Source organism: Bombina bombina, chromosome 5 (genome assembly GCF_027579735.1).
Source record: "Bombina bombina isolate aBomBom1 chromosome 5, aBomBom1.pri, whole genome shotgun sequence".
Lineage (NCBI taxonomy): Eukaryota > Metazoa > Chordata > Amphibia > Anura > Bombinatoridae > Bombina > Bombina bombina.
The window spans coordinates 835,232,892-835,253,976 of record NC_069503.1 but is presented as its reverse complement, the minus strand read 5'-3'; the positions used below and the strand labels follow the sequence as shown (position 1 = coordinate 835,253,976).

Sequence of the window (21,085 nt, the reverse complement as noted above, 5' to 3'; positions counted from 1 at the left end):
GAGAATAAAGAAAATTTGATAATAGGAGGTAAATTAGAAAGTTGCTTAAAAATTCATGCTCTATCTGAATCACAAAAGAAAAATTTGGGTTCAGTGTCCCTTTAACAGCTCTGCTGTGGCGCTCTTTGCCTCCTCCTGCTGGCCAGGAGTGATATTCCCAAAAGTAATTGATGATAATCCGTGGACTCACCGTGTCATTAGAAAGAAATGCCATTTTCGGCCGAAACGTTTCTGCGGCCGAAATTTTGGTACATCCCTTCTTGGAACTACTGCGTTGGTGTTGGCAATGTCACAAATCACTTTTTAAAATAAAACATTTTAAGATTTTATATTTCTGATGCTACAGAGTACATCCATTATAAATTTGTAGAAATGTATATGCTTCAACTCTAAACATATCAGCTACCATTGATTTCAAATGGAACAAGAAACCCTACATTTTTCTTTCATAATTCAGATAGATCATACAATTTTAAACAACTTTCCTATTTACTTCTATTATCAAAAGTTGCTTTATTCTCTTGGTATCCTTTGCGGAGGGAGCAGCGAATGCACTGCTAGGAGCTAGCTGAACACACCTGATAAGCCAGTGACAAGAGGCATATATGTGCAGGCACCAATCAGCAGCATTGCTGCTCATGAAGCTACCTAGGTATGTTTTTACATTGGCTGTTATTGCATTTAGGGGTTAAATAGCGCAGGTCTTACAGACAGTGGCATTCCTAAGGTTGTGAGAAATTATCATTTTTACCACATTTAACACTCACATAACACACATACAGAAACATAGAATTTGACAGTAGATAAGAACCAAAAGGCCCAGCAAATCTACCCATATTACATGTTACTGTTTTCTTAGGATAGCCATATGCATGTCCAAGGTATTTTTTAATTCTTTAACCCTCCCTGTGTTTACCACCTATATTGGAAGTTTATTCCACGATTGGAAGTTTATTCCAGTGTAAATCAGGAACCACCCAAATACCTGTAACATGGTTACTCTACCCCTCCAACATGTTGTATGCAACTTTAAAAGAAGCATCTTAGAGGTAATTTGGGTGATATTCTGCGTATGAGCTTGTAGTGTCTGCTCTGTTTCATAAAGTCTGACATTCGCTTTTTCTTTTTTTTCCTTTCCACTGCCTGTGTGTGCTCTTTAGTTTCAGGCAGTGAGCTGAACCAAAATTTCCCAATCAGCATTTATAACCACTATAAGACACACCAAGCAGTGATGAGCTTCATTCAGCTGTTTGTCTATATGTTTTGTTGTGCAGCTGGATTTACCATTTGGTTATTCACCATTGCCAGTGAATTATTTTCAATGCTATAACTACACCCTTTCTACTACTCTACCTACAATTTTAAACCAGAAACTCACTCTTTTACCTCTAGCATGTTCTCTCTGAACTCTGTCACCTAATCTCTCACCATTTTCTAGTCCAAAAGGTACTGTAAGACTTTCACTACAAAAGTCAAACTCACTTGCTATCTTTAATTCACCCTTGACCATCTACAATATCTTTATTATTTATCTACAACATTGGTCTGAAGTTGCGCACATTAAAGTGACAGTCTAGTCAAAACGATACTTTCATGATTCACATAGGGCATGCAATTTTAAACAACTTTGCCATTTACTTTTATCATCAAATTTGCTGTTCTCTTGGTATTCTTTGTTGAAAGCTAAACCTAGGTAGGCTCATATGCTAATTTCCAACTCCTTAAAGACGGCCTCTTATCTCTGTACATTTTGACAGTTTTTCACAGCTCAACAGCACTAGTTCATGTGTGCCATTTATATAACATTGTGCTTACTCCCGTTAAGTTATTTATGAGTCAGCACTGATTTACTAAAATGCAAGTCTGTCAAAACCACTAAAATAAGGGGGCAGTCTGCAGAGGCTTAAATACAAGGTAATCACAAAGGTAAAATGTATATTAATATAACCGTGTTGGTTATGAAAAACTGGGGAATGGGTTATAAAAAGGGATTATCTATCTTTTTAAACAATATAAAATCTGGAGTAGAATGTCCCATTAAAGGGGTAAATATTCTTCAGATACAGATGACCATCCCATCTAACTGCACACTCTCCACTACCATAGTAATTTAAAAGGCCAAAGACAGTGCTGTATGGAATGCCTTCGAAAAACTAAACATAACATAAGGAATGCAGTGCATGTGTTTGAAATCTCCCGTCTCTTCTCTTTAGTGGACGTAAATTATATAGGGAGAAAAAGAATACAAAATTACCTTTAGTGGTTTCACTTTCTCTTACTAAAAATGTGCCTCGTTGATTCCCTGGGTTTAGAAGTAGCCTTTCTGCATCTTTCCTTCCCATTTTCCCGAAATACCATCTGGTTAAAAAAAAAAAAAAAATATTAAAATAAAAATGATATGTATAACTTTATAAAACATGGGTAAAGTACAGAAAAAACACTTCAGCATTTCATATTGTACACTGTTCACTACTTTTATTTAAAAAATAATTCATATTCCAAAAAATATAGCTTGATAATAATTTAATAAACATAAGTTAATAGAATGATTAGCCAAGATGACTGAACAAACACTGCACTAAACAGTGAAAGCATTAAAAAGGAAACGTAGATTCATTTAGTTCTTACTCTTCAGCCTGTATGGAGTCTGCAGGAGCGACATAATTACTAGGTATGTAGCCAGTTTTCCCAGTGGCTATAGATCTTGCTTCCCACCAGTCTCCTTCCCTGTAATAGAAAATACATTATTGTAATCAAATTAATTTTTAAATTGTTGTAAAATACTTCAACATAAATCATGTTATAAAAGTCATGGAAAAGTTTAACATAACCACTAAATGAGGTAACTGACCAAACATGTTCTAACCTTCTCATACTTTTGCTTAATGTCGATGCATTTTATCCCGGCTTGCAATGTCAGTTAGTGATGAAAACTGAACAGGTTTATAATCCATGAACTAGTGAAAGTTGGTTAACACCAACTTCTTGAAAAAATATCCCCCCCCAATCAAATAAATTCCTACTTCTGGAGTTTAAAAGTGACTGGTTTATTGGCTATAATGAGCTTTCATGTTCCTAGCATATTATGTGCAGTTTTTTAGTAGCTTTATTTTATATAAATCTATAGAGCAAATGCAGAAAATGTAAGCAAAAATTATAAAAAAAAAAAATCAAACAAACAAATAAATTATAATGCATATATTAGGTACTGGCAGACAGCTACCAGTACTAAAGATGGCCGCCATTAGTGGGAGGGGGAGGGTTAGAGAGCTATTTGGGAGGAGATCAGAGAGGTGGGAGGGTTGAGGATTATCATTACACTGCAGATTTTTTTTTTTTTAATTTATAACAATAATAATAATAATAAATACTAAATTGCATACTGGCAGACTGTCTGTCAGTACCAAAGATGGTGGGGATGAGTGTGTTGGGGGTGGGGGATCAGGGGGTGAGAGGTGCATCTCTACACTAAAGCTTAAATTAACCTATAATCTACCTAATTAACCCCTTCACTGCCGGGAATAATAGAATTGTGGTGCACAGTTGCAATTAGCGACATTCTAATTATCAAAAACCAATGTGTCTTATGATTGCATATGCGGTATGTAAATAATTTCAGTGAGAATCCCAAAGTTTGTGAAAAAGTTAACTATTTTGTTTATATGATCACATTTGGCGGTGAAATTGTGGCATGAAATATACCAAAAATGGGACTATATTAATACCTTGGGTTGTCTACTTTTAAAAAAAATAAAAACAAACAAGGCTCTATTTCTGTTGAAATGGAGTGAAAGCAGTATTTTGGGCAAGTTCTTCTCTGAAACTCCCAGTAGCGAAGGGGTTAAACTAAGCATTGTTAACACACTTGACACATAAATAGCACACCCTATGCTTTCAATAAGAAGCAGTAGTAGCATGCTCATTTTGTTCACAGTACAAAGCACATTGTATTCTAAAATGTTCTCCCCCTTTAGGCCTACATGACAAATGGAGCACAAAAGTATTAGTACTATTAAGAGCTAATAATTTAAATCAATAGCTCTCCTATTCCAAATTGAAAGTAAAATGTTAGCGAGCGAGCGAAAGATTCAGGTGTGCTAACATCTGGAGGTCGGACAGCAGAACTCCCTTTCCCTATAGACTTCTATGGGGTCCACTACAAACGTCTCCTCTGTATTTTACTTGTTCGCTAACCCAAAGGTAGACTAGGACAATTGCGCTAAAGCCGAAGGTGCGTTAATAAATATTTGAAATACTTTTGTCAACTTAAACTGCAACAGTCACCAATTAGTCACAGAAAGGGTTTACAGACCTTCACCTCTTAAAACATATCCCCTGCATTTCAGCCATTTCCCTTGCTATTTTAAATATCCCTCACTATCCATTCCTGTTGCCATGATCCCTTTTCAAGGGGTTGATCACAATCTATCGGTTAATAATTAATGGCATGTTGTGTGACGATTAAGCCTTTCCACCCAACCGTCACAATGTGGAGGGTGTGGGCATGAAGGGGTTAATAGCACATAGCTCCTGGTTCCCTAAACCTTCATCTCTACAAAGGTGCCAAAGGTAAACCAAACTAACCCCCAAATCCTGTCTACACCACCCCAGTTACTACGCGCTTCCACCACCAAGAACTTTGAAAAAAGGGGTGTCTTGGAAACCCAATAACGCACATAATTAACAATTAGGTAACGTGCCTTTAACCTTAAAGGGACACTGAACCCAAATTTTTTCTTTCGTGATTCAGATAGAGCAGGCAATATTAAGCAACTTTCTAATTTACTGCTATTATCAATTATTCTTCAGTCTCTTGCTATCTTTATTTGAAAAATAAAGCATCTAAGCTTTTTTTAGGTTCAGTACTCTGGACAGCACTTTTTTATTGGTGGATGAATTTATCCACCAATCAGCAAAGACAACCCTGGTTGCTCACCAAAAATGGGCCGGGCATTTAAACTTCCATTCTTGCATTTTAAATAAAGATACCAAGAGAATGAAGAAAATTTGATAATAGGAGTAAATTAGAAAGTTGCTTAAAATTCCATGCTCTATCTGAATCATGAAAGAACAAAAATTGGGTTCAGTGTCCCTTTAACTTTTCAGAGTGTAAATCGAGATATTAGAGCGCAAAGACAGAATTAGATTTTCTATATGGTTAATAACAAAAATACCAATACAGGTTACACAGTGCCAAATTATAAAAACATTCAAAATAACATATATGCAAATATACAATTCTGTAAAATAAAATTGGACATAAAATAACACAATATCTAAGCTTATTACTAAGTTCCCTTAGATATGTGGTGAACCTGCGTCAGTTGTTATTCCTTCTGGTCCCAGACAAGTTCTGACTAAGTTTTTGGTAACATTCAGTTCTAACTAATTGTTTCCTTTGTCTTGTCAAGGCCCCCACCCTTGTTATAATTTACAAATCATTCAACCATTCATAGCTAGCCTTAACTCAAAGTATCAAAAAGTACCATCCACCAGGAGGAGGGGGGTCTTTAGACCACAGCATTCCTGAACAAACACTTATCTTACACAAAACAACATTTCAAATTAACCTGGCAATGCTAGGACATACCACCTCTGTTGGGTAGCCAATCCAGGTATAAAATATTCCTCATGAGTGTATCATGACATTATGCATAAGGACTCTTTTTGATGTTGACATAATTACATTCAGCCATTTTCATTGCTTATTGGCAGCATTTTTCTCCCATTATCAGTTCAGTGATTATTATGTGCCAACCCTGTTTGGCTAACCACAATCCAAATTCTTGATACTTAAAAAGACTGTAAACTTTTATCCCTTTTAATGAGTCCCCAATCATCCATTTTACCTCAAGTGCATTATTTTTTTTAATTAGCTCATTTACCATTGTTTTAAAGGCTGTTTTTTACTGTTGAAACCACCAACTACACTGGAAATATGAACACTACATTATTCTCTATAGAAAAGCTATGTAACCAAGAGGCAACAGTAGACCAGGTAGAGGGAGAGATATAGCCTTTGTGTATAGAAACTAAGATAAGGAGGCTTTTGTTTATAGAGAGGGATAAGATAGCAATACCTGCTGTTCCAGCAAGCAGCATGGGTTGTGGTTTCAATGAGCAAAACAGCTATTTAATATACAAAAATTAACAATTTCTTATACATTTAATACTCTGCAGCTGTTATAACAAGTCACTGGAAACACATAAAGGGGAAACCAATTTTACATTACTGTGTCCTTTAAAAAACATATATAAAGTCAATGCCAAAAATATTGGCACCCCTGCATTTCTGTCAAATAATGAACCACTTCTACCAGAAAATTGTTGCAATTACAAATGTTTAGGCATTTTAATGTTTATTTATTTTATTTGTATTGGTATGACACAAAAAGTGGAGAGAAAAAAGCCAAATCTGACACATTCCATGCAAAACTCCCAAAATGGACTGAACAAAATTATTGGCATCTCAAAATTGTAAGAAATAATTGCATTCCAAGTTTGTGATGCTCCTGTAATTTGTAATTAAACTCACCTGTATCAATTAACAGTTGCTGACAATATAGAAATCACATCGGCAACTAATTAAAATGGCGAAAAATGGACTCAACCTTTCTTTTGTGTGTCTCTGTGTGCCACACTGAGCATGGAGAAGAGAAAGAGCAGCAAAGAATTGTCTGAGGATTTGAGAACAAAAATTGTGGAAAAGCGTGGACAATCTCAAGGTTACAAATCCATCTCCAGAGACTTAATGTTCCTGTGTCCACTGTGCGCAACATTGTCAAGAAGTTTACAGCCCATGGCACTGTAGCTAATCCCCCTGTGCAGGGACGAAAGAGAAAAATTTATCAAAGATTGCAATGAACGATTGTTCAAACGGTAGATAATGAACCTCGATTAACTTCCAGACAAATTCAAGATGACCTTCAGGCACAGGATACCCACGCACTATACGTCTCCATCTGAAAAAAAAGAGACGCTATCGTAGGAGACCCAGGAGGACCCCACTGCTGACACAGTAACATAAAAAAGCCAGATTGGAGTTTGCTAAAACTTACCTCTCTTTTAGGAGAATGTGCTGTGGACAGACAAAACAAAATTACAGCTTTTTGGTAAAGCCCATCATTCTACTGTTTTTAGAAAAAGAAATTAAGCTTTTAAAGAAAAGAATACAGTCCCTACAGTCAAACATGGTGGAGGTTCACTGATGTTTTGGGGTTGCTTTGCTGCTTCAGGTACTGGATGTCTTGACTGTGTGCATAGCATTATGAAATCTGAAGGCTATCAAAGAATTCTGTGGTGCAATGTAAGGCCCAATGTCAGAAAGTTGCATCTCCGTCAGAGGTCATGGGTCTTACAGCAGGGCAATGACCCAAAGCACACGACAAAAAGCACCCAGAAATGGTTTAAGACAAAGTGCTGGAGAGTACTGAACTGGCCAGCAATGAGTACAGATCTCAATCCCATAGAGCACCTGTGGAGAGATCTCAAAACAGCAGTTGGGAAAAGGAACCCTTCCAATCTGAGAGACCTGGAGCAGTTTGCGAAAAAAGAGTGGTCCAAAATTCCAGTAGAGAGGTGTAAGAAACTCATTGATGATTAAAGGAAACACTTGATTTCAGTTATTTTTTTCCATACAAAAATAATTTTGTCCTGTTCATTTATGGAGTTTCACGTGGAATGTGTCAGTTTTAGCTTTTTTTTTTTTTTTTTTACACTTTTTTGTGTCATACCATTACAAACAAAAGAAATAAACATGAGAATGCCTAAACATTTGTAATTAGAATTTTCTGGGCGAAGTGGTGCATTATCTGACGGAAATGCAGGGGTTCCAATATTTTTGACCATGACTGTATAGGGACATGTTTCACTTATCATATTCAGCAGCTAAAAGGACTTGTTAAACTACAGACAACAATTTTCCATTGATTGAGTACCCCGTAAAAAAATTCAAAAAACGGAACATTCGTTTTGCGCATGGGCAAAATGCATAAAAACTACCCCCTCTGTATTATATCATGTTAGGAAGCAACACTACTTGCTCAATCAATTAAAAAGTTAAAAAGGAAACTTTAATGATTTGTATACTGCATGCACATTTAAAACCTTTCTAGTTTAGTTCTATTGTGAAATGTGTGTTCTATTGGTATCCTTTGTTGAAAAGCATACCCAGATAGGCAAATGTGCAGCAATACACTACTGGGAGCTAGCTGCTGATTTGTGCTCAAAGACACAACAGGCTGGTTGGAATCCTGGGATCTAAGGTCACTAACCAGTTTGGATAAAACATCAACACTTTAGTAAAATCTAGTAATGGAGACAATCATAACTTACGTGTTATTTATTATCTGGAACCGTTCACCTTTTCTAAATGAAAGATCTTCTGTAGTTCTAGCTTCATAATCATATAAGGCCACAAAAACAGTAACACCACCTACAGAGGAGATAAACACTTAAGATTAGCGTGTTTGTGGATTCATTATGAATATCATTTTTACTATGTGTAAAATTGACAAATATGTGAAAACAATGCAAAAACAGTGCTATTTTTGTGTTATTTTCAGTAGCATACATGGTAAATAAAAGCATAGCAGCCATTATTCATTAAATATTTCACATTTGCTGTGAGTATCAAATGATGCAAGTTTTCCCTCAGCAGCGAGCTCCCAGAGAAGTCACCATGCAGAAATGACTATATTGTTATTGGCTGTGAGTACCAAATAATGCAAGATTTCCCTCAGCATCGAGCTCACAGAGAAGCCACCATGCAGAAATGACTATTTGCTATTGGCTGTGAGTACCAAATAATGCAAGATTTCCCTCAGCATCGAGCTCACAGAGAAGTCACCATGCAGAAATGACTATTTGCTATTGGCTGTGAGTACCAAATAATGCAAGATTTCCCTCAGCATCGAGCTCACAGAGAAGCCACCATGCAGAAATGACTATATTGTTATTGGCTGTGAGCATCAAATGATGCAAGTTTTCCCTCAGCAGCGAGCTCACAGAGAAATCACCATTCAGAAATGACTATATTGTTATTGGCTGTGAGTATCAAATGATGCAAGTTTTCTCTCAGCAGCGAGCTCACAGAGAAGTCACCATGCAGAAATTACTATATTGTTATTGGCTGTGAGTATCAAATGATGCAAGTTTTCTCTCAGCAGCGAGCTCACAGAGAAGCCACCATGCAGAAATGACTATTTGTTATTGGCTGTGAGTATCAAATGATGCAAGTTTTCCCTCAGCAGCAAGCTCACAGAGAAGTCACCATGCAGAAATGACTATTTGTTATTGGCTGTGAGTACCAAATGATGCAAGTTTTCCCTCAGCAGCGAGCTCACAGAGAAGTCACCATGCAGAAATGACTATATTTGTTATTGGCTGTGAGTACCAAATGATGCAAGCTTTCCCTCAGCAGCGAGCTCACAGAGAAGTCACCATGCAGAAATAACTATATTGTTATTGGCTGTGAGTATCAAATGATGCAAGTTTTCCCTCAGCAGCGAGCTCACAGAGAAGCCACCATGCAGTAATGACTATATTGTTATTGGCTGTGAGTATCAAATGATGCAAGTTTTCCCTCAGCAGCGAGCTCACAGAGAAGCCACCATGCAGAAATGACTATGTTGTTATTGGCTGTGAGTACCAAATGATGCAAGTTTTCCCTCAGCAGCGAGCTCACAGAGAAGTCACCATGCAGAAATGACTATTTGTTATTGGCTGTGAGTACCAAATGATGCAAGTTTTCCCTCAGCAGCGAGCTCACAGAGAAGCCACCATGCAGAAATTACTATATTGTTATTGGCTGTGAGTACCAAATGATGCAAGTTTTCCCTCAGTAGCGAGCTCACAGAGAAGTCACCATGCAGAAATTACTATTTGTTATTGGCTGTGAGTACCAAATGATGCAAGTTTTCCCTCAGCAGCGAGCTCACAGAGAAGCCACCATGCAGAAATGACTATTTGTTATTGGCTGTGAGTACCAAATGATGCAAGTTTTCCCTCAGCAGCGAGCTCACAGAGAAGCCACCATGCAGAAATGACTATATTGTTATTGGCTGTGAGTACCAAATGATGCAAGTTTTCCCTCAGCAGCGAGCTCACAGAGAAGTCACCATGCAGAAATGACTATATTGTTATTGGCTGTGAGTACCAAATGATGCAAGTTTTCTCTCAGCAGCGAGCTCACAGAGAAGTCACCATGCAGAAATGACTATGTTGTTATTGGCTGTGAGTATCAAATGATGCAAGTTTTCCCTCAGCAGCGAGCTCACAGAGAAGTCACCATGCAGAAATGACTATATTGTTATTGGCTGTGAGTACCAAATGATGCAAGTTTTCCCTCAGCAGCGAGCTCACAGAGAAGTCACCATGCAGAAATGACTATATTGTTATTGGCTGTGAGTACCAAATGATGCAAGTTTTCCCTCAGCAGCGAGCTCACAGAGAAGCCACCATGCAGAAATGACTATATTGTTATTGGCTGTGAGTACCAATTTTCCCTCAGCAGCGAGCTCACAGAGAAGTCACCATGCAGAAATGACTATGTTGTTATTGGCTGTGAGTACCAAATGATGCAAGTTTTCCCTCAGCAGCGAGCTCACAGAGAAGTCACCATGCAGAAATGACTATTTGTTATTGGCTGTGAGTACCAAATGATGCAAGTTTTCCCTCAGCAGCGAGCTCACAGAGAAGCCACCATGCAGAAATGACTATTTGTTATTGGCTGTGAGTACCAAATGATGCAAGTTTTCCCTCAGCAGCGAGCTCACAGAGAAGCCACCATGCAGAAATGACTATTTGTTATTGGCTGTGAGTACCAAATGATGCAAGTTTTCCCTCAGCAGCGAGCTCACAGAGAAGCCACCATGCAGAAATGACTATATTGTTATTGGCTGTGAGTACCAAATGATGCAAGTTTTCCCTCAGCAGCGAGCTCACAGAGAAGCCACCATGCAGAAATTACTATATTGTTATTGGCTGTGAGTACCAAATGATGCAAGTTTTCCCTCAGTAGCGAGCTCACAGAGAAGTCACCATGCAGAAATTACTATTTGTTATTGGCTGTGAGTACCAAATGATGCAAGTTTTCCCTCAGCAGCGAGCTCACAGAGAAGCCACCATGCAGAAATGACTATTTGTTATTGGCTGTGAGTACCAAATGATGCAAGTTTTCCCTCAGCAGCGAGCTCACAGAGAAGCCACCATGCAGAAATGACTATATTGTTATTGGCTGTGAGTACCAAATGATGCAAGTTTTCCCTCAGCAGCGAGCTCACAGAGAAGTCACCATGCAGAAATGACTATATTGTTATTGGCTGTGAGTACCAAATGATGCAAGTTTTCTCTCAGCAGCGAGCTCACAGAGAAGTCACCATGCAGAAATGACTATGTTGTTATTGGCTGTGAGTATCAAATGATGCAAGTTTTCCCTCAGCAGCGAGCTCACAGAGAAGTCACCATGCAGAAATGACTATATTGTTATTGGCTGTGAGTACCAAATGATGCAAGTTTTCCCTCAGCAGCGAGCTCACAGAGAAGTCACCATGCAGAAATGACTATATTGTTATTGGCTGTGAGTACCAAATGATGCAAGTTTTCCCTCAGCAGCGAGCTCACAGAGAAGCCACCATGCAGAAATGACTATATTGTTATTGGCTGTGAGTACCAATTTTCCCTCAGCAGCGAGCTCACAGAGAAGTCACCATGCAGAAATGACTATATTGTTATTGGCTGTGAGTACCAAATGATGCAAGTTTTCCCTCAGCAGCGAGCTCACAGAGAAGTCACCATGCAGAAATAACTATTTGTTATTGGCTGTGAGTACCAAATGATGCAAGTTTTCCCTCAGCAGCGAGCTCACAGAGAAGTCACCATGCAGAAATAACTATTTGTTATTGGCTGTGAGTACCAAATGATGCAAGTTTTCCCTCAGCAGCGAGCTCACAGAGAAGTCACCATGCAGAAAGGACTATATTGTTATTGGCTGTGAGTACCAAATGATGCAAGTTTTCCCTCAGCAGCGAGCTCACAGAGAAGTCACCATGCAGAAAGGACTATATTGTTATTGGCTGTGAGTACCAAATGATGCAAGTTTTCCCTCAGCAGCGAGCTCACAGAGAAGTCACCATGCAGAAATGACTATATTGTTATTGGCTGTGAGTACCAAATGATGCAAGTTTTCCTCAGCAGCGAGCTCACAGAGAAGTCACCATGCAGAAAGGACTATTTGTTATTGGCTGTGAGTACCAAATGATGCAAGTTTTCCCTCAGCAGCGAGCTCACAGTCTGAGAGAAGCTACAAACATATGTGCAATAGCTTCTCTCGGACTGTGAGCTGCTCAATAAAAAAGATTGATAACTGTTTTTTCCAATACTTTCTCTGGAGGAATTGTGGCTTTCTGTTTTTTTATTTTATTTATTATTTATATACCTTTGACTTGTATTGCCCTGAAGTAACATTAATAATCTGCCTCATGTTTTATTTGGTAGGGTATGGTTCTTCAGCAGGCTTCTCAGTGGGCTGAAGGTACTAATGACTTTAAGAACAGTGTTGATAACACTGTTCAGACCAATATACTGGTTGGCAGAAATTCCTTAGAGCAAAGAGAGCAATGGGGGGGATTTCACTCACCTAGGAAATTTCATCTGAAATGAAAGCTTAGGTCAAGTGTGTATCAGGCACATATCAAACATTCCAAAGTTAGCACAAAAAACGTTCTTGAATTAATTTCACTGTATCTGTACAATGTTGTAATGAACATCCTATACAGATGGGCCCATGCCTTGATTCATCTGGGTGCACGAGGTTAAATCAATTTCCAACTCTATCCTACTCACACAAAATGAAGTCTCCTTTTAGTGCCACACTTCATGTACCTCAGAATGCTGCCACCACCAGAACAATTTCATATAATATATACATACAAGAGCACAGAACGGTTATACTTTTACTATTTAAGGGAAATGAAACTCCACATTTCTCTTTCATGATTCAGATAGAGCATACAAATTTAATCAGATAATTTACTTCTACAGTATTATCAAATTTCCTTTGTTTTCTTGGTATCTTTTGTTGAATACATCTCAGGAGTATGCACATGTCTGGAGAACTATATGGCAGCAATTTGCAATAATGTTATTCATCTGCAAGAGCACTAGATTGCAGCACTATTTTTTTCTATGTAGTACTCCAGACACCTAGGTATCTCTTTAACAAAGAATACAATATGAACAAAGCAAATTTGATAAAATAAGTCAATTTGAAACTTTTTAAAATGGTATGCTCTGTGTGAATCGCAAAAGAAAATTTTTGGGTTTCATATCCCTTTATCTTTTATAATTGTTTTTATGAAACATAACTCAAATCTTAGACAAAGGGAAAACCTAACCTAGTATTTATTATGAATAAAGAGAGAGTCAGTACATTTGCATAAAAGAAAATATAATAAAAGAATCACACATCACAAAACAACATAAAAAAGAAATGGCTAAACGTAACAGAAGTTCTATACCAAAAACCAATAACAATATAGTCATTCCTGCCCCAAGGGTTTTGGGAAAATGATGCCCATTAATGCAATTTTGATGGGTTCTCTCCACCAGCTAACAATCTATAAATCATTTTGGTTTATCTCAAGTTTCCAGCCCTTATTTTTCCAGTAAGGGGTGGGAATGTAATACAATACTTTGAATCTGGGTTATTGCACACAATAAAAACATGGATTAAATTACAAGGCATATACTAATGGTGTACAATGCTTAGCTTGAGTAGCACAATATACATCTGCTCTAACAAGTGTTAAACAATAGAATATGTGGATAACAAGATGGCTTGACATCTATTTGCCCTAGAGAATACCCTATTAAGGAGTTCTTTACCAAAAATAATGTACCCAAATTAGCATTACTCTTTAAAAAAACAAAAAAAAACAACAACTCATGAGTGCCAATGGGGTCTTTTAGTTAATTTAAAAATAGATGGTTCCCTTACAACAAAATCAAAACTGTAAATTAGTAGGCAAAAGTGTATGAAGTTCACACTTATTAATATAATAAAGAACGAACATATAAAAAGGGATCTATTAGCTTTCAATGTTATTTTAACAGAGCTGGACAGTGTAAAAGCAACACACAAAAAGGAATCGACAAAACAAACAAATCCAGAAAGAAAAATACTAAAAAAGGTCTAAAAGATTAGAATACCCCAAATGACCCTTCCCGCCTAACAATGGTAAGGAAATAAAAACCACAAAACTTTATAATGAAGAATATATTATATTTTAACCAAAAGGGTAGAACGCTGATTGGAGAAGTGTTTAAAACGTTAGCTCACAGAAAAATTGACTTTCGAAGTAGGCGGCGGACCGCAGGGCATTTGTATTTCAGATCTATATTAAGAAGTAACTTATAGGCAACTTCATTACAATTGATGAATTAAACTCAATCTTAGATATCACTAATATTTCAGATCTGTTTTTATAAATGGGAGAGTTTACTATCACTTTAAAGGGACATTAAACCCAAAAAATGTCTTTCATGATTCAGATAGAGAATACTATTTTTTAAATATTTCCAATTTACTTCTATTATCAAATTTATTTCATTCTGATGTAATTCTTTGTTGAAGAGATACCTATGTAGGTAGTGTGCACATGCCTGAAGCCCTACATGACAGGAAAAAGTGCTGCCATCTAGTGCTACTGCTAATGTATAACATTGTTGCAAACTGCTGCCATATAGTGCAGCAGACACGTCCAATAAAAAAAAAAGTATCATTGCTCAATGCAATACTCGTTATCTAAATCACTGGCTACTATAACACGGCTATGCCAATCAACACACATATATATATATATATATATATATATATATATATATATATATATATATATATATATATATATATATATATATATATATATATATATACACATACATACATACATACATACACACACACACACATTATATATATATATATATATATATATATATATATATATATATATATCCAAAAAGAAGGTAGCGCTCAGTATGGCTCGTAAACTCAAAAGTGGCATGTGCAGAGCAACAAAGTCCCAAGGCATTGACTTGTAAAAGTTAAAAAATCCAAACTTTATTTTGAGCAATGAAAAGACGTTAAGAACATCCAAATGAAAAAGCAAAAGACAAAATTTCCAACAGGTTGCTGAACCAATCCTCGAGCAGACGCGTTTCGTGCGCATACACACTTGTTCACTGCTTACCTGAGGATCAGTTCAGACACCTTTTAAGGCTAATCCGCTAATTAGATATATCTACCCAACACCTGATTGGAAGCTTGCACCATGTTAAACACCCATATGTACACCGATGTAAGTAATCAGCAGGAAGACAAATGCTATGCTGTACGAATCATATATATATATATATATATATAATGTATAACAATGCATATAATAAGTGCCAAACGATAGAATTGCAATATATTTTCAAGAAAGAATATATGTGTTATCGCTTTCCAGTATCAAATAACTCAGGAATTAAGTACAAATTATGAGTGCTTATAGACAGGACAATTTAGATTTCGTGACTGAATAGCACTACAAAAACAATGTGCAACACTGAGATAGAGATATACTTATTACTCGGACATTCCTTTTACAGTATAAACTTAAGAGAACAGTAAGCAGGTTATTACTTAGTGCATATAAAAGCTCCATGGTAATATTTGTTTATAAAACATGTGTTGTTAGGAGCACATAATAAATGTTTATAGGGACAAATAAGGTCTCAAAGGAGAAATACAATCTTATCTCTGGTGAGTAAAGGGCGATATATTCTTTGACATGGACGCCTTAAGAAAAAAGGACATCAAGTTGGATTTAGATATCAAATCTTTCTTACTATACAAACATGAAAAATGCATCAGGTAAGCAGTGAACAAGTGCGCATGTGCACAAAACGCGTCTGCACGAGGATCAGTTCAGCTACCTGTTGGAAATTGTCTCTGCTGGCTTTTTCACTTGGATGTTCCTAACGTCTTTTTATTGCTCAAAATAAAGTTTGGATTTTTTAACTTTTACAAATCAATGCATTCGGACTTTTTTGCTCTGCACATGCCACTTTTGAGTTTACAAGCCATACTCTGAGCGCTACCTTCTTTTTGGATGTTTATGTGCACTTGCTGTTGTTTGGGGCGTGCCTGGCAGTTCCGCCCGGTGTAGCAGCCAGCTCATTGGCCGAAACAAGGGTGTGTGTCCCCACCCACTCTCCATAGTGCCGGTTTTACGTTTGTGCACCGGACTTTTCAGGTGAGAGCAATGATACTTTTTTATTGGACTAACTATACATTTATAAGATAACAAGAAGGGAGAAGAGGTGGTGGCGTAAAAAATCATGAGGGGGGCTTAGGTAACAGGCAGACAGTGTCCAGTGTAGGAGATCAAACAGGGGAAATATATAGCTTTACATAGAGCATATACGGACAAAGTTATATATCAACATTGAATCAATATCTATAAAGATGTGAAATTGTATATACAGGGGGAATACAAAAGTTAAAAAAAGACAAAAGTGTGGACATAGGCTTACCTGTGTACCTATGTATAAAGAATGTGGAATATACAATGTAATTGACTAAATGAAAGTACATTGCAGAAAATTTTGATAATGTGTTAAGAATCCAGAGTCCGTATTTAGTCCAGATATAAAAAAGTTGAAGTGCATTATAATTTTCATTTCAAAGGTTTTTCTTTCCATGGTGTTTTTGAAGTTGCCTCTGAGAATTTTGAGGTTTTGGATGGAGTGGTCAGGTTGGGTGAAATGGTGACCAACAGGGGTGCAGTATTTTGATTGAGTGTCTGTGTAAGTTCATCCGAAGGTGCAGTTTTTGGCTTGTTTCTCCAATATAGCATCCCACTTCACATGCAGTGCAATGTATCATGTATACCACATTTGCAGATATACATGAATATGCCCCTTTAATGCTATAGGATTTATTGTGATTTGCTGTGCTGCTTTCACAAATGTGTTGACACAGTTTGCAGAGAGCTTTATAGCAGCACTTGGTTCCATTCTGAGTGTTCTTTTTCTCAAGAGGTAGCTTCCTATGTACCAGTTTCTGCTTTAGGTTAGGTGGTTGTCTGTATGCCAGGATTGGGGGTTTTGGAAAGATTTTTTTGAGTGTGGGATCCTCTAAGATTAGTGGCTGTAAGTCTTTTATGATTTTTCATATCCCTTCCAAAGCAGGGTTGTATTTGACTACTAGTGGGATACGTGATATGTTTTTCTTCTCCCTGTATTGTAGTAAGTGTTCACCTGGAGTATTGAGGGCAGAGTTCATTTTTTTATTTATAATCCTTGTTTTGTAATCTTTTTCTCTGAATGATTGGGACAGTGTGATGAGGTGTTTGTCACGGTCCTTGGTATCTGAGCAAATTCTGTGGTATCTTGTAGCCTGACTGCAAATTATGGATTTTTTAATGTGATTGGGGTGGGATCTGGAGCTGTGGAGGTAGCTGCATCTATCTGTTGGTTTCCTGTATACAGATGAGTTCAGTTTGCCATTTGTGATTGATATTGTTGTATCCAGGAAGCTGACACAGTCTCTAGAAAAGTTCATTTTAAGCTTGATTGATGCATGAAATAGATTAAATGATTTATGAAAATGTTCAAGGTTTTTTTCTCCTTCTGTCCATATGATGAAAATATCAATATGTAGCGAAAGTATTTGAAGGGTTTGTGAGGGTGAGTGGCTAAGGAATCTCTGTTCAAAGTCAGCCATGAAGAGGTTTGCGTACTGTGGTGCCATTTTGGTGCCCATGGCTGTTCCCATGGTTTGTAAGTAGATGGAGTGGTTGAAGATGAAATAATTGTGAGTAAGTATAAATTCTGTAAGTTTACCGACTGTAGAAGCACTATATGGCTGGTTAGGGCTGTCAGAGGAAAGAAAGTTTAAGCAGGCATCAATACCATTTTTATGTGGAATATTGCTGTACAGGGATTCCACATCCATTGTCACAAGTATAGTATCCTCTGGCAATTCTGTTATCTGGCTGATTTTGTTAAGAAAATCAGTGGTGTCTTTTATAAAGCTAGTGGTGTTAATAACTAAGGGCTTAAGAATATTCTCCACTAGGCCTGATATTTTCTCAGTCAGAGTGTCCATGCCTGTTATTATTGGTCTTCCTGGGTTCCCTGGTTTGTGGATTTTTGGGAGCATGTAGAATGTCCCTATGCTAGGGTTAGAGGGCACCAGTTTGTCCAAATTATGTTGCGTTTGTTTAGGGAATGTTTTAATTAGTTTTCTAAGTTGCAAAGTGTATTCCTGGGTGGGGTCCTTTTCCAGTTTTTTGTAATAAGTTTGATCTGATAATTGTCTATTTCCCTCTGTGATGTAGTCCTGTGTATTCATGATCACCCCTGCTCCTCCCTTGTCCGCAGGCTTAATGGTAATATTTTAATTATTTCTTAAGTTTTTATAGTGTGATAGGTTATACATTATTTTTTTTCTGCTGTGTGTTGAGCAGAGATGCAGTTCTCAACCGGGAGCTTTCAATATAGCTGTACAATTTTGTGTTGCGTCCTGGTGCAGGTATGAAGATTGTGTTCTTTTTCCTTCCATTGTAGTCCTCCATAGTGCTGGTATTTTCATCGTCGTAGAAGAATTCTTTTATCCGCAATCTCCTGAAGAATTCTTCTACGTCTGAGTACAGTTGGATTTTGTCTAGATTTGTACTTGGACAGAATGATAATCCTTTACACAGTACTGATATCTCTGGCTCTGACAGGTGGTAGTTTGAAAGTTTCACAATCCCTGAGTTTTCTGTGTGGTTTTCTTGGTTGGTGACAGTTTGTGTTTTGAATGAGGTGCTGTTATTGTCTGTGGACGTTTGGTCATTTGTTTTGTGGCAGGCATGTAAGTTTCTTCTTTTTCTTCTTGATAAAATGATGTTGTTTTGCTTTGTGGAAGTGTTGCATTTCTTTTTTAATTTCTTCATTGTACTCATTATTTTCTTTTCTGAGTACTTATCTTTTCCTTTGCCTTTCCAGCTTCTGCATTATCCTGATAGCGTCTAGGTGGGAGAACTGAATGCCTTGAACGATGCATGGTGGTCAGAGAAAGGAGAAAAAAAACTGAGCAGCACAGAAAAAAGAAAAACACTTCACAGCCTGGATTGGATGGAGAAGAGGAAGTTGGGAGGGAAACCTCAGCTTTTACCAGGTAAGGAGTGGCCTGACCTAACCTGCAACAATGTTGCATCTAGCACCCAACCCTCTATCTCCTATCCCACTTTCCTACAGCCTTAACCCTTAGCCTGCTACAAGCCCATACTGGGCCCTACACGAACTTTGTACTCATTATTTTCTTGTAGTTTTTGTAGTAGGAGCTGCTTTTGGTCTTTTATTTTTGTCTTTTTGCTGTATAGTTGATGAATTAGGTTATTTCTCAGTTTCTCACTGGTACGTTTGCAAAGTGCAAATGTGGTATACATGATACATTGCACTGCATGTGAAGTGGGATGCTATATTGGAGAAACAAGCCAAAAACTGCACCGTTGTATGAATTTACACAGACACTCACTCAAAAACCACTGTGAAACGAAATACTGCACCCCTGTTGGTCACCATTTCACCCAACCTGACCACTCCATGCAAAACCTCAAAATCAAAATTCTCAGAGGCAACTTCAAAAACACCATGTAAAGAAAAACCTTTGCAATGAAAATGATGATGCACTTCAACTTGTTTAATTCTGGACTAAATGCGGACTCTGGATTCTCAACACATTATCAACATTTTCTGTAATGTACTTTCATTTAGTAAATTACATTGCATATTCCACATTCTTTATACATAGGTACACAGGTAAGCCTATGTCCACACTTTTGTCTTTTTTTAACTTTTGTATTCCCCCTGTATATACAATTTCACATCTTTATAGATATTTATTCAATGTTGATATATAGCTTTACATAGAGCATATACTGACATAAAGTTATATATTTCCCCGGTCTGTTCTCCTACACTGGACACTGTCTGCCTGTTACCTAAGCCCCCCTCATGATTTTTACGCCACCTCCTCCTCTGCCTACATTATCTGTCTTTTTAGCTATTCTGTGTTTTAAGATATAATCTGTAAATTCAATTGAATTGGTCATTTTCTGTAATGTACTTTCATTTAGTCAATTACATTGTATATTCAACATTCTTTATACATAGATACACAGGTAAGCCTATGTCCACACTTTTGTCTTTTTTTAACTTTTGTATTCCCCCTGTATATACAATTTCACATCTTTATAGATATTTATTCAATGTTGATATATAGCTTTACATAGAGCATATACTGACATAAAGTTATATATTTCCCCGGTCTGTTCTCCTACACTGGACACTGTCTGCCTGTTACCTAAGCCCCCCTCATGATTTTTACGCCACCTCCTCCTCTGCCTACATTATCTGTCTTTTTAGCTATTCTGTGTTTTAAGCTATAATCTGTAAATTCAATTGAATTGGTCATTTTCTGTAATGTACTTTCATTTAGTCAATTACATTGTATATTCAACATTCTTTATACATAGGTAATCTGTAAATTCAATTGAATTGGTCAGTATTGCTTCAGACTAGATAAAGGAAAGAACTCTTCCAAAAGCTTGTCAACTTATAAATGTATAGTTAATCCAATAAAAAAGTATCATTGCTCAATGCAATACTCTTGTTATTTTGAGATATAGATATATATATACATACACACACACACAATATATATATATATATATATATATATATATATATATATATATATATATATATATATATATATATATATATATATATATATATATATATATATATATATATATATATATATATATATATATATATATATATATATATAAGCAAATGAAGAGCACTCTCACTTCATGTCCAGCTGCCAGGGTGCAAACAGCAAATCAATAACTCTGAACAATGGAATGCACTCACTGGTCTTTTTAAATAAACATGCTTTTAATGTATATATATATATATATATATATATATATATATATATATATACATACATACATACATATACAGGGAGTGCAGAATTATTAGG

General features: G+C 36.8%; 1 protein-coding gene across 1 annotated transcript in view; it reads right to left on the bottom strand.

Annotated features, from left to right (window-relative positions):
• YES1 (YES proto-oncogene 1, Src family tyrosine kinase) overlaps positions 1–21,085 on the bottom strand; it is a 189,791-nt gene that overhangs the window by 62,374 nt on the left and 106,332 nt on the right. Inside the window, exons 3-5 of the mRNA XM_053714958.1 lie at positions 8,335–8,434; positions 2,629–2,727; positions 2,255–2,358 (exon numbers count right to left, since the gene is read on the bottom strand). Coding sequence (XP_053570933.1) covers positions 2,255–2,358; positions 2,629–2,727; positions 8,335–8,434 — 303 coding nt within the window. The remainder of the gene's footprint in view (positions 1–2,254; positions 2,359–2,628; positions 2,728–8,334; positions 8,435–21,085) is intronic.